At 34.5% G+C, this 13,882-nt stretch overlaps 1 protein-coding gene across 3 annotated transcripts; it reads right to left on the minus strand.

The window, feature by feature from the left end:
- Positions 1–1,568: 1,568 nt before the first annotated feature.
- On the minus strand, positions 1,569–13,525 carry fhl2a (four and a half LIM domains 2a). Of its 3 annotated transcripts, none has more exons than XM_081369266.1 (6): positions 9,575–9,822; positions 7,670–7,846; positions 7,081–7,255; positions 5,701–5,870; positions 5,142–5,328; positions 1,569–2,082 (listed from the first exon to the last, which is right to left on the minus strand). In XM_081369266.1, the coding sequence occupies exons 2-6, from the start codon at positions 7,823–7,825 to the stop codon at positions 1,931–1,933; spliced, it is 840 nt and encodes a 279-aa protein (XP_081225392.1). In that variant the 5' UTR covers positions 7,826–7,846; positions 9,575–9,822; the 3' UTR covers positions 1,569–1,930. The 3 variants fall into 3 exon arrangements, with proteins under 3 accessions (XP_081225392.1, XP_081225393.1, XP_081225394.1); XM_081369267.1 differs by lacking the exon at positions 9,575–9,822 and adding an exon at positions 13,271–13,525 and having other exon boundaries at positions 1,580–2,082; XM_081369268.1 differs by having other exon boundaries at positions 1,580–2,082; positions 9,492–9,853.
- Positions 13,526–13,882: the final 357 nt, after the last annotated feature.

A 13,882-nucleotide genomic window follows, 5' to 3' on the forward strand; every position in this document is an offset into this window, starting at 1 on the left:
ATATAAAGTCGCAATTCTGAGAAATAAAGTCGCAATTGGGAGATATAAAGTCAGAATTGCATGATATAAAGTCGCAATTGCGTGTTATAAAATCAGAATTGTGAGATATAAACTATTCTGAGGTAAAAAAAAAAAACGTATTTTTTTCCCTTAGAATTGGACTTTATATCTCACAATTCTGAGAAAAGATGTCAGAATTGCGAGATATAAAGTCGCAATTGCGAGAAAAAAAGTCAGAATTCTGACTTTATAAGACGCAATTCTGACTTTATATCTCGCAATTCTGACTTTTTTATAACACGCAATTGCGACTGTATTTCACGCAATTCTGACTTTATATCTCGCAATTCTGACTTTATAACACGCAATTGCGACTTTATTTCACGCAATTCTGACTTTATATCTCGCAATTCTGAGAAACAAAGTCAGAATTGTGAGATGTAAACTCGCAATTGTGAGATAAAAAGTCGCAATTATCTTTTAAAATGTTTTATTTTGTGGCGGAAACAAGCTTCCATAGCCAGTAGCTCATTTGCATTTAAAGATACATGCACAAAATCAGCATGCTTTTCCTTCCACTCAAAAATGGGCATTAACAACATGGTATAATACATATTTTGTGGGGTATTTTGAGCTGAAACTTCACAGACACATTCTGGGAACACCATAGTCTTATATTACATCTTGTAAGTGTAAGTGGCATAATAGGTCCCCTTTAATATAAAAGTGAATAATGATGGAGACGGCAAAGATTATAATGAGGAGGTCCATTGTCTCGTTCTTTGTAGTTTATATCCAATTAGAGATCAGAGAACTTCTACTTTGTTCTTTCGCTCTTGTCAGCTCACACTCTCTCGCTCATTCTCTCACTCTTATATCTCTCTGTTAAACTTTCAAACACCCCACTGCCTCTTATTGGAGATGTTTATTTTCCATGCAGTTGCATCTCCGGTTTTTGTCCCAGTGGAGTCATTGAAATCCCAGAGCTTAACTTCTCTCCTTCCCCACTGTTTGAGAGTTTTCCTGAATTCATATAAACAAATCCCACCATTACAAGATGCACTGTCAAAAGTTTGGACACGTCTACTTATATTTTTACTTTTATTCTAAAATGTTGAAAATGGTGGTCATCAGAACTATACAACTATACAAATGTGTGAATGAATGGCTTCTGGGCCACCCTTCTCTAGATTCCAAAACCAGCTCTACTCTTACTCAGCCCACTTCATGAGGTGCATCCTGGGATGCTTTTACATTGGAAATTGAAGGAGTTTCCATGTATACTGGACACTTGCTGACTGCATTTCCTTCACTATCAACTCAAACTCCAAGATATTCATACCTAGGCATAATCTGCATTTGTCTGCAAAACTAATTTCAAGCATTTAATCATAAACCTTTACCTCAAAAGCTTCATATCACGACTGACAAACGGATTTTTGCATATGCCCCGATAAGAGTGCATGTTGTTTTGCATGGTCATTGTTAAACACTAGGTGGCCCTGTTGTCTTATATTACTCCTGAGTGCTTGCTAGTGCAATAGTCTTCATTCATGAGAAAAACATAACACATTTTTTTAGTAAGCTTTATTGATTTTGCATTACTGTTTAGATTTCATGTATAACTGTTAGATACACAAAAGAGCCAAAATTAAGACATGGGTTATGCAACACATCCAAAAGCCTGTCAGACATTTTAAAGAGATAATAATGCATATTATTTTTATTATTCAGTTTAATCTTTAGAACCATTTCTTTCTTCAGTCTTCAAGTTAAAGCAAGCTCAAATAAACTCTTGAAATAAAGAAAATCTGTCTCTTGTTATTCTATTATAATCTTTGCTTTACTATGTTTCCATGGAGCACCTAAATCTATTCATTGTTTCATTTTAAGCGTTGTGGATGCTTGGTTGTTTTCTCCATGCACGCTTTCAGATGTCTTTTCCACACTCGGGACACAGGATGTCATCTCTATCGGTGAGGAAACCTCTGCCCACCAGAGACACCGAGCACTTCTTGCAGTTGAAACAGTCGTTGTGCCACTGGCGCTCCTCAAAGGAGATGTACTTGCTTCCTCCAAGTCCTGCGTGCGGTGACAAACATGTTATGAGGACTAGAAACAAGCAGATGTAGCTGTGTTTCAGAGTTCATGGAAAGCCGGTAGATTTGAGCTCTTTGAAACAGGGTTGAGCAAAATTCTGAATTTAAGAACTGCCTCCAATTCAGTTTTTTTAGAATTTGAATTGGCCATGTGCCACAGGATGTTGAAGTGGAAGAACAAGGTGAGGAATTTATGGAGAGTTTTGCAACTTTGGGGAACATTCTGGTCCAGTAAATTTATTGAATACATTGAGAAAATGAATTATTAAAATGATCTGGGATTTAGACCGAAATAGGCCCATTCAAATAGTTTGGCCAATATCAAATAATAGATAGTTGATGACCCTTGATAGTTTTGTATTTATAGTAGGGCTGTCAAAAGATTAATCGCGATTAATCGCATCCAAAATAAAAGTTTGTGTTTACATAATATATGTGTGTGTACTGTGTATAATTATTTTGTATATATAAATACACATACATGCATGTATATATTTAAGAAATATTTGCATACATATATTTTATATATTTATATATAATTTATATTATATATAAATATAAATTTTTTATATATAAATTACACATTTTTCTTAAATATATACTAGCATGTGTGTGTATTTATATATACAAATTTAATTATACACAGTACACACACATATATTATTTAAACACAAACTTTTATTTTGGATGCGATTAATCTTTTGACAGCCCTAATTTATAGCCCTCATAGGATCAAAATGCAGTTGTGATGTGTGTTGCATCATGCATTGATGTATTTAAGTGAGAAAGCATAATGAAGGGTGTTTCACATGTCAGTGTTTTAGTGAAGCTTTTTCTAGGCATTATGGATTGAGGTTTTTTTATTGCTTATTTTTTTAACTGCATGGAGAGTTCCTCACTGAACAAGCCTGATGAAATAAATGGCTGAGAGTGTTGATCATTGTACTTTTTTGAAAGTTTATTTTTTGATAAGTCAGGAATGAGGCATGATGAAATGATTTTAGTAGGGGAGAGCGGGGCACAAAGTAACGCTTTTTGACTTTCTCAGTTTGTGTAAATCTACTTATGGTTCAGAGTATTTATTTTTTCTCACATTAATTTCCCACATGTCTAGTACAATTATGTGTTTTTGTTTTATTAATACAGTATATACTTTTTTCTTGATATACCCTGAAAGAATGGAAGTGAAATGTGACAACATGCCCCATAGGTGGGGTACATTGTAACATGTGAGGGGCACATTGTAACATAACATATGACAGCTTAAAATGTTATCTGATCTAACAAAAAAAAAAAAAAATACAAAACAAACTAAAATATTTTCTAAATAAAATACAATTAAAAAACTTTTTCATATAAAATAATGGCAATTTTTAATAATTAAATATAAACTCATTTTTGAGTTTTGACTACGAACACATGAAAACACAGCTATACAACATAGTTCAAAACAAATAAATAATTAGTAAATTCTGAACATTGACTCTCAGTCTTTATTCACCTTTTTCTCTCATTTTCTCAATAAAATTAATAAAAGTATAGAATAAAATAACATATTTCTAATAGGGGCACAGTGTAACGCAGTGTTACTACATGCCCCCACCTGCACAACTGGGATTTAAACCCTGCTAGTGTCTTCTGCTAGTTAGCGAAGCATTAAAGAACTATCTCAACTGTTAAATAACATCTTGGAGATTAAAATAATATCAGATTTGTCTTATTTTAAATAAACACAAAAAATAGAGATGAAAAATTAACTTAAGAAAGAAATTGACTTTTGCTATGGTTTAATAAATGTCTATGGATATCTTCCAAAAAAAAAAAAAATTTGGCGGAATTTTTTTCTCTATATAGTGTTGATATGGCAACTAGTAAATACACAAAGTTTCATCATCCAAGCATGTGCGGAAGTATTTAAAACAAGCGTGTTACAACTAACCCCGTGTTAGGTTGTGCCCCGCGCTCCCCTAATATAAAAGTACTAAATTTACATATACTGTGCATAATCATATGAATTAAACGTTTGGTGGCACTTCAAAATCATCAAGGTTTCTGGAAATACCACATTTGTTTTATGGTGACATGTTTTTGAGTAATTTAGAAAGAAAATGAAGTTTGTTATTAAAAATAACAATTAATAATGATAATAATTAAAAAATGTAATTCTTTATTTTTTTTTTTTTTTTACATTTCTGCATCCTGTATGTTACACCAGTATTATTTTAGTATTACTTATGTAATATTATAGTATTTATTAATATTTTATTAGCTTTTATTTTTATGAGTTTTCAATAATAAGTTTTAATAATGTTGTTATGTGCTTATTTTATTCATTTTTTTAGATAGTTCTATTTAGCTTTCATTTAATTTCTTAGTATTTCAGCTCAAACTTATTTTATTTCAGTTAGTTATCAAAGAAACAATTAAAAAAGATTTAAATTTCTAGTTTTTAATTTTTAAAGGGATCATGACATGAGAAATCAAATCTGCCTTGATCTTTTGACATATAAGAGGCATTTGTACCATTAAAAAATCCTGCAAGTTTCATAGCTTAAAAACTCATTATAAACAAAACATGTATTTAATCAAACTCCAAAAATGGCTGGTTTGGATATTGTGGGATCTGTGACTTCACCTGCATGCGCAAATATATTTGCATGACTGTGTTCGAAACCACGCACTGTCTGAGTAGGTACTACATTTGAATTAGAATTTACTTTGTGACCATTAACAAAGTATGTTATATATAGCATTAATACTGTATGGGCAGTATGAAGGAAATTCAAGCGCACTACATCCACCACATTGTTACTGTCACATGACCTACCAACGTCAGTTGCGTCGCTTCACTTTCATTAAAAATCCTCTCCTGCGGCCTTATGGGATAGTAAAGTGTCTATCGTATGCACACTTCAGAATCTCAACTGTTTTTCAAATACTATGTATTCGGACATACTACACTTTTGGCGCATATATGCAGTATATACTATACTATACAGGTAGAGAATTATTTGATTTCACACACAGCGTATTTGTACATACCACTGATGGGGGTGGTGCAGGAGGCACATTTCTTGGCGTACAAGTTGCAGAAGCAGTTGAGGCAGTAGGCAAAGTCGTCACGAGAGGTGAAGCGCTGGCCAGACAGCTGTTGCTTACAGCCAGTGCACAAGAAACAGTCCTTATGCCAGGGCTGGTCATGGTACGTCACACCGCCAGTGGTGATGGGCTAGACAGAGAAGGAAGAGATTTAATATGATCAGACTAGCATGCATGCAGATTACCTGTGCACTCTAAAAAATGCTGGGTTGTTTCAACCCATGTTTGGGTCAAATATGGACAAACCCAATATTTGACTCAAACATGGGTTGAAACAACCCAGTATTTTTTAGAGTGTATGCATAGAATAACTGGATTTCTCAAAACGTGTAACACTGCATGGAATACTGTATCCCATAATGGAAAGTGGTCAACTTACAGAATGTAGTGCACATGTATTCAGTAAGTAGTAAACTACTATTACATTCTGAGCAGGCCTTTATGCTTAATTAAAGAGTTTCTGGAGTCTTCATGTAAGTGTATATGTACTTGTATAATCTACCTTCTTGCAGTGAATACACTGCATGGCAAACTGCTTTTCGTAGCAGGGCACGCAATAGTTATAGTTGTCTTTGGGGATGAAGCTCTTGGTGCCGATTGGCTGCTGGCAGCGCTGGCAGGTGAAGCAGGTCTCATGCCAGCTGTTTCCTTTATGCTCCATCTTCCTGGAGCCTGAGGGAGAAGAAGAGAGCCATCTTATCCCAAATACAACAACATTCTGCTTATGAAGAGATGATGGAGGAAGTTTGTGCAGTATGTATAAGTCCTTGTCCAAAATATCAAGTCATGTTAGATATTCAGATACTTTCTATGCTCTTATTATATACAATTCGAATATCTAGCACAGGTATTTTGTGGAGTACAGTACAGTTTAATTGTTTGGGGTTTGAGTGGGCTGTGTTTAATTGTGTCAAAAGTAGTAAAAACAGTAAAATTGTAAAATCTGTAAAGCTGAATTTCCAGCATCATTACTCACTCCAGTCTTCAGTGTCACGTGATCCTTCAGAAATCATTCTAATACGCTGAGTGTGTGCTCAAGAAACATTTATTATTATTATTATTAGAAATGTTGAGCTGCTTAATGTTTTTCTAATCTTTGATGAATAGAAAGTTTCAGAGAATAGCATTTTATTTTTTTCTTGCACACATTTTCTCACACATTTTCTTGAATAAAATAATTGCTTTATTTCAAAAAACTTTGAGTGGTAGTGTATGTGTAGACAAACATAAGTTTGATTAATTTTATATAATTGAACGTAAATGAGTATTTATGCATTCATACAAATATGCATGTGGACTTAATATCAATTTATTAATTTGCGTAGTTATTTTTTTCTTTATCTATTCTGAATTGGTTGCATAAGTGGGCATTTAGTCACATTCAAATGGCTTAGTAGCCTATATATAAAATATTTTCATGAATACAGTAAAATTACAAATATGAAAAAAGAAGAGTGGATGCCAAATTCCAGAATTTCATGTTTTAAAAAGGAACATATATTGTTAGTCCACGTGTTGACATTTTACATTTTAAAATCTTAAAACATACTGGGTTAATGAGAGTCCAACACTTTCACATGGTCATACGGACCTGTCTTTAAGGATTTATGAATGAATATTTATTACCAGTGTGCAGATCACTTAATCTATTGCTTTGACGTCATTATGGGCCAGTAATATATCGTTATGACAGTTATTCTTTCTTCACAAGATCTGGGCAAAGATCGACCCTGTGTGAAAGGAAGCAGTTCTCATTTGCTTTAATGGAAAGAATGCGGTGCTGAATGAATTATGATTTTATGGCAGTGCTGAGTATAAAAGAAAACATCTACTGACATGAGGTAACTGTTGAACGTTCCTCCCATGGTGAAGAATCTCTTACCAGGCATAATGGTCTTCTTGCAGTCATGGCATTTGGAGGAGTACTCATTAGAATAGCACTCGGTGCACAGCAGCTGCTCGTCTTTAGTGGAGAAGGGCTTGTCCACCAGTGAGCGCTTGCACTGGAAGCAGTGGAAACAGTCCTCATGCCAGTGGCGGTCCTTGTAGGACAGATCCTAAAGCAGCAAAAGACGACAGTTCTGGTTGAATTTGATTCATTTTGAGAAATACTAAAACGGTTTCTTTGCAAGTGAGATGAGTAAATGCATGCTCACGTCTAGAACTACAAAAACCATTACACAGCGCACACAACTTACTCAAATTTCTCTCAACATGGGGACAGGAGAGGAGTCAGATAAATAGGAGAACAAAGTAACTTTTGTTGTAAATGTAAAAGCAACGAGTTACTTTACTAGTTACTTGAAAAAGTAATCTGATTACATAACTTGTAATGTGTTTCCCCCAACAATGGATTGTAGCCAAATGGTGCATTTGATGACAAAACTGAAAAACACTTACTCAATCTGCAAGCTCTAAACTGATTGGCTGGTTTTATGCAACTTCATACATGGTTCTATAACTAATGTTACCCTGCTGTTGCAGCCGATGGGTTTCTTGCACTCCTCACAGGTATTGGAGTACAGGCTCTCATAGCACTTCACGCAGTATGGGTTTTCCTCACGAAGAACATACTTCTTCCCAAACAGTGACTCCTTACAGTAGTGGCAGTCATAACGCTCTGTCATCTTTACTTCAGCCTTTCAGTCCTGTGATGGAGAGAGGTTGAGGAGATTTAAGAAAATGTTAGATGTTCTGATAAAATGATTGTAATTTCTTTAGCTCAAACCATCATTAACTACATTGCTGTAAGATATTCAGAGATAATATACAGTGGTGTCCAGAAGTCTGAGACCACCTTGAAACTGGAATCCTGTTAATAAAATGTTTTGATATATTTACAACAAATAAATGACTTAAAATACATATACAAGATTCTGCACTATTTTTAGTTCACTTATAAGTAAACTTGTGAAATAATTTCCAGATGTTCTTGCTTCCACTGAAGTACGAGATGCTTTTTGGATCATTCTCAAATCATGCTGGAGAACAGGATCATCAGGATTTACTTGTGGAATTCATGAAACATTAAAGCAGTGTTGGTTTAGTATCACATGGTCACACTTTATATTATGGCACTTTAACTACTATGTAGGCACTTACATTAAAATAATAATAATAACTAGGTACAATTGTGTTAATGTTGTATTGCAAAAGACTTTTGCTGGTATTGAGGTTTAGGGACAGGGTTGGTGGTATGGGTAGGTTTAAAGGGTGGGTTAAGGTGTAAGAGAAGGATCAACAGTCCAATTATAGATGTAATTAGTTTTACTGATGACACATTTTTACACTTAAAATATTGAGTACATTTTTTAGCAGTGAAATCAATTAAATATAGGCTACATTACAGTACCCTTCAAAAGGGTTCTAATATGTACCATTTACTAATATGTACACTTTTGGTACCAATATGTACCTTTGAGGGACTAATATGCCTTTTGAAAAGGTACCGCCACAGTGACAGCTTTTGTACCTTTTTTTCTGAGAGTGGAAAGGAAAAAAAATAAGTAGATCTGAGTAACTACATTTGGTACCACAACAAATAAAACTGAGTAAACCCAACAAATTAAGTAATGTAACTCACATTTGGAGCGAAAAAAAGAAAAGAAAAAGAAAGAAAGAAAGAAAGAAAGAAAGAAAGAAAGAAAGAAAGAAAGAAAGAAAGAAAGAAATGGAATTATTAATATTAAAAATAAAGAATAATTTTAAGAGATATGTCTCTTGTTTAAGAAGCGAGGCATCAGTCTGGAATTCCACAGTGTACTACATCATACCATCATAACCAGCCTGTTATCTCACATCATACCATCATAACCAGCCTGTTATCTCACATCATACCATCATAACCAGCCTGTTATCTCACATCATACCATCATAACCAGCCTGTTATCTCACATCATACCATCATAACCAGCCTGTTATCTCACATCATACCATTATAACCAGCCTGTTATTTCACATCATACCATCATAACCAGCCTGTTATCTCACATGACACCATCATAACCAGTCTGCTATCTCACAGCATACCGTCATAACCAGCCTGTTATCTCACATCATACCATCATAACCAGTCTGTTATCTCACATCATACCATCATAACCAGTCTGTTATCTCACATCATACCATCATAACCAGTCTGTTATCTCACCTTAAGCTTACAGCGATTATATTGTGTGTCAGCATAGTGTGTCTGTGCATGTGATTATCTATAAACATCATATGAATGGACTTTTTCTGAGAATAATCCATCTGTCCAGTAATAGGCCAGATACGTCTGATTCTAAAACTCACCTGAAATATCTCTGAACAGTTCTTGACAGAGAGATTGTGATTTGGACCACATTATTCTTGATATCAGAATGCCATCTACTCACACAGCTGTCTGAGTCCTGGACCTGTTAAGCCCCTCTGCGTATTGTTCCCATGAGCCCGCCTCAGGGGTCCCCAGTGTGTCCCGCACACGCTGTCTCCCTGCTATCCCGTTGTGAGTGTGTCTAACTGAGCCCGGGCTTCACTACTACACCAAATCTCCCTCCACAGTTTTACCATAAAAGGTAGCAGATGAAATCCAGGAGAAGCACGCTCTCTTGCTTAAAATCCTTCTAAGAAAATTCTTTGACTTGCACAGTCAGTCCTTCACTCCCCCCTCCTCTGCTTCCTGTTTGTCTTGCCCTTTTCTGCTGTCTCACTTCTTCAGGCTTTCTCCCTTTCTCCATCCAACTGGCAAGCCCTCTCAATTCTTTCCATTAGGTTCCTTCTATGTCTTTTCACACTTTCAAAATAGCATGCAGGTATTTCTGAGCATATTTTCTTGAGGATGTAAGTCGTCCGAGGCTCTAAACACAAGCCTGTCATTGACTGGTCGAGACATTTTTACTAAATGTCACTAAATACTTACATTACTTTTTCTCCCTTCACATTGAAAGTATCGCCTTGCTTTTGGTACAGACCATAGATATATGAACTACAATATCACTGTTTTGTAGTGTTTAGTTGTTGTTAGTTTTGTTGAAATGCTATTTTCTATCAATCTCTAGCCTATAGTTTTGTTTTCAAAACTTAAAGTAACTAAAATAATTGTAAAAAAATAAAAAAATCCAACAAAATAATTAGGAGCTGAATGTTCTTCAGGGTTCCCACTTTTTTTTTAACCAATGGATTGAGATGACTCGTCCAGTTCCTCATAATTTACTGGCTACAGTTTTTAAAGTCAGCTTGAAGTGCCCGACATAAATCTGATTTAAACGGCAACAACAGTGGCTAAGACAAAAGAAAACACTGGTTGGAGAGAAAGCTTTTTTTATTCATTTAATATCATGCATTAGATCTAAATATAAGAGTTTCCTTTAATATTGTCAAAGTCAGCCTGTATGTGTCAACTGCATCATTCTTGATAGATCATAAAACCCTCTTTTATAAGCTAATAAGCTTTTGTTTTTTTTTAATTTTGTCACCAGCACACTTGAAACTGATCTCCTCTAACAAGTTCTCCTCTCTTGGGCATGATTTGGTATTTGTCTAATCTTTCCTTTTATAATCCTCAGCTGTGTTTGGAGAGATTTGCAAGTGCCATGACACAAACATATCACACAATGCTAATTAAAAGTATAGCGGAGGTCTGAAAGATAGATGGAATGCTTTCAGACGACACTAAAAAGAGATTGCAGACAGGTGGATGGAAGACTAACCCTCCTGAGATTAAGACCTTGTGTTTACGCCCCCCACACACAACCTTCACACCCCCATTCCTGCTCCAGCACAATCCATATCCATGACAAGAGTCTGACCACCCATCATGACTCTATAAATGCCTTTTATCTTCTCTATAAATGCTTTAAGAGGGACTTATAGCTGTCATAGATTTTAGGGTGTCATATACAAGGGCTATGGTAACCTGTTAACACAATACCAAGCCACTGTGAGACGAATTCTTTACTGTTGCAGAAGTTTATTAGTAGATTCAAAATGTTGAGCTGAGTATGTATGTATGTATACATTTTTTTTTTTTTTTGGGAGAAGAAATTAATATTTTTATGATTTTATTGATTACTTTTATTGATGCATTAAATTAATGAAAAGTGACGGTAAAGACATTTATAATGCTACAAAAGATTTCACTTTTAAATAAATGCTGTTCTTTTAAACTTTCTATTCATCAAAGAATCTTAAAACTAAACAATATTAAGCAGCTCAACTGTTTTCAACCATGTGACACTGAAGACTGGAGTAATGGCTGCTGAAATTTAGCTTTGCCATCACAGGAATAAATTACATTTTAAAATATATTCAAATTGAATACAGCTATTTTGAATTGTAATAATATTTCACAATATTGCTGTTTTTACTGTATTTTTAATCAAATAAATGCAGCCTTGGTGAATAGAAGAGAAAGGTAAAACTTCATGGTAACACTTTATTTTACAGTGTCCTTGTTACATTATGCTGCATGTACTTACCATAGTAATAACAGTAAATTATGCATAATTACATGCAACTAACCCTCAACCAAATCCTAATTCTACCCTAACCCTATAGTAAGTATATGAAGTTGCTTAATATTACCTTAAAATAAAGTGTAACCAACTGTATTTTACAATGCCCATGTTACAGTTACTATAGTAATAACTATAAATCATGCAACTAAATCAAACCCTAATCCTAACCCAATGGTAAATAGTAATGCATGTAGTTAGTTATTATTCTCAGTATTTAAATGTATAATTAATACTCTGTTATTAACAAAAACACCTTCAAATAAAGGGTTACAGTATTACAGTGTTATTATACATTTAAGTACTGAGTAATAATAATTAACTACATGTAAATACCATAGGGTTAGGATGAGGGTTTGGTTTAGGGTTAATTGCATGTAATTATGCATCGTTTTTAGTTATTACTACAGTAACTACATGTAACATGTGACAATGACACTGTGAAATAGAATATAGTGTAACCAAATCTTACATACCCCAAACTTTTGAACAGTAGTGTATGCAGTAACATAGTAAATGTTTTCACACAATGAAGGCTGATTTCAATTTGACTAAAATGCAACATATGCACAAGAAGTATATTTCAAATGTAAAATGACGATGTAATGGCAAATAAAAAAAGCATATTTCAAAGCATTTAAAAATGTACAGTTAATCTTTCGAATATAACACTTTGTGCATTTTAGAAATAATACTTAAAAACTTTATTTTGGAGACAACAAAAGCATATTTTAGTCTAGAGGAGCAACATATTCGCTTAACTGTTTCAAAAATCATTAAGAATAAGACATGGTCGCAGACACGACAATATATTAGTATATATTATATAGGTTTTATTTGGTCCACAATAGACTATTAGTAGACTGTAGTATGCTAGGTTAGGGTGTTAGAGTTAGAGGAAGTATAAGTTAACATATATAGTAGCAAAGTATATATATACCCTGGATCACAAAACCAGTCTTATGTTGCACGGGTATATTTGTGGCAATAGCCAACAAAACATTGTATGGGACAAAATTATAGATTTTTCTTTTATGCCAAAACTCATTAGGATATTAAGTAAAGATCATGTTCCATGAAGATATTTTGTAAATTTCCCACCTTAAATATATAAAACATTTATTTTTGTGAATGGATGCAGCACTATCACCAATAGAAATGGACAAAATTTAAAGGCGATTTTCATAATTTTTTTGATTTTTCTGTACCCTCAGATTCCAGATTTTCAATAGTTGTATCTCGGCCAAATATTGCCCTATCCTAACAAACCATACATCAATGGAAAGATTATGTATTCAGCTTTCAGATGATGTATAAATCTCAATTTAAAAAAAATTACCCATAAGACTGGTTTTGTGGTCCAGGGTCACATATATAGTCAGTAGAAAGTCTGTTGGAGGAGCATCACGATAAATAGTTATCAGATATTAAGCAGACAGTCTACTAATGAGAGTTAGTTGACATGCAGTTGCAATGTTAGTAGTAGTTAGGGGTTAGTAGTATTGTAATTTTGAGAACACAGGATGGTAGAGTAGCAGTGAGGTTTGGTGTTAGTAATCTGCCTGTATAGATTCTTACCTCAAGAGAAAAGCTGTCCGTGTGCATGTGTGAAGAGTCTGGCCAGACTGAGCTTGGTGGCCCTCGACTGGGGCTGTATGTTCTATTAAATTACTCCACCTATTGGGTGACTAATTGGAGTGGTAGGGTTTGGGCAGGCTTTTTCTATCAAGAAGAGCTATAAATACAACACAGCAATGCCAAATGCACCACCACAGAAGATAACACACACACACACACACACACACACACACACACACACACACACACACACACACACACACACACACACACACACACACACACACACACACACACACACACACACACACACACACACACACACACACACACACACACACATACATTCCCTCTTACCTCTTCAGTCCTGTGTCCTTTTAAGGCCTCATATTGTTTTGTCATATAACATTCATGTTAAATATGAACAAATAATTGGTATTTTTGTCTTGTTTTCCAGAACGTTGAAAACAGCCAGTTTTTCCTTTTTATGTATCAGAGTGTTCAGTCTCACATTATAAGGGCCATTGTCATATAATTTATGAAAATAAAATACTAGCATGGACAGAAAAGTGAACGCAAAAGCATATTATATAAGATTTTCTGCCTCATAGA

Source organism: Scardinius erythrophthalmus, assembly GCF_964197995.2.
Source record: "Scardinius erythrophthalmus genome assembly, chromosome: 6".
In the NCBI taxonomy this organism is placed as follows: domain Eukaryota; kingdom Metazoa; phylum Chordata; class Actinopteri; order Cypriniformes; family Leuciscidae; genus Scardinius; species Scardinius erythrophthalmus.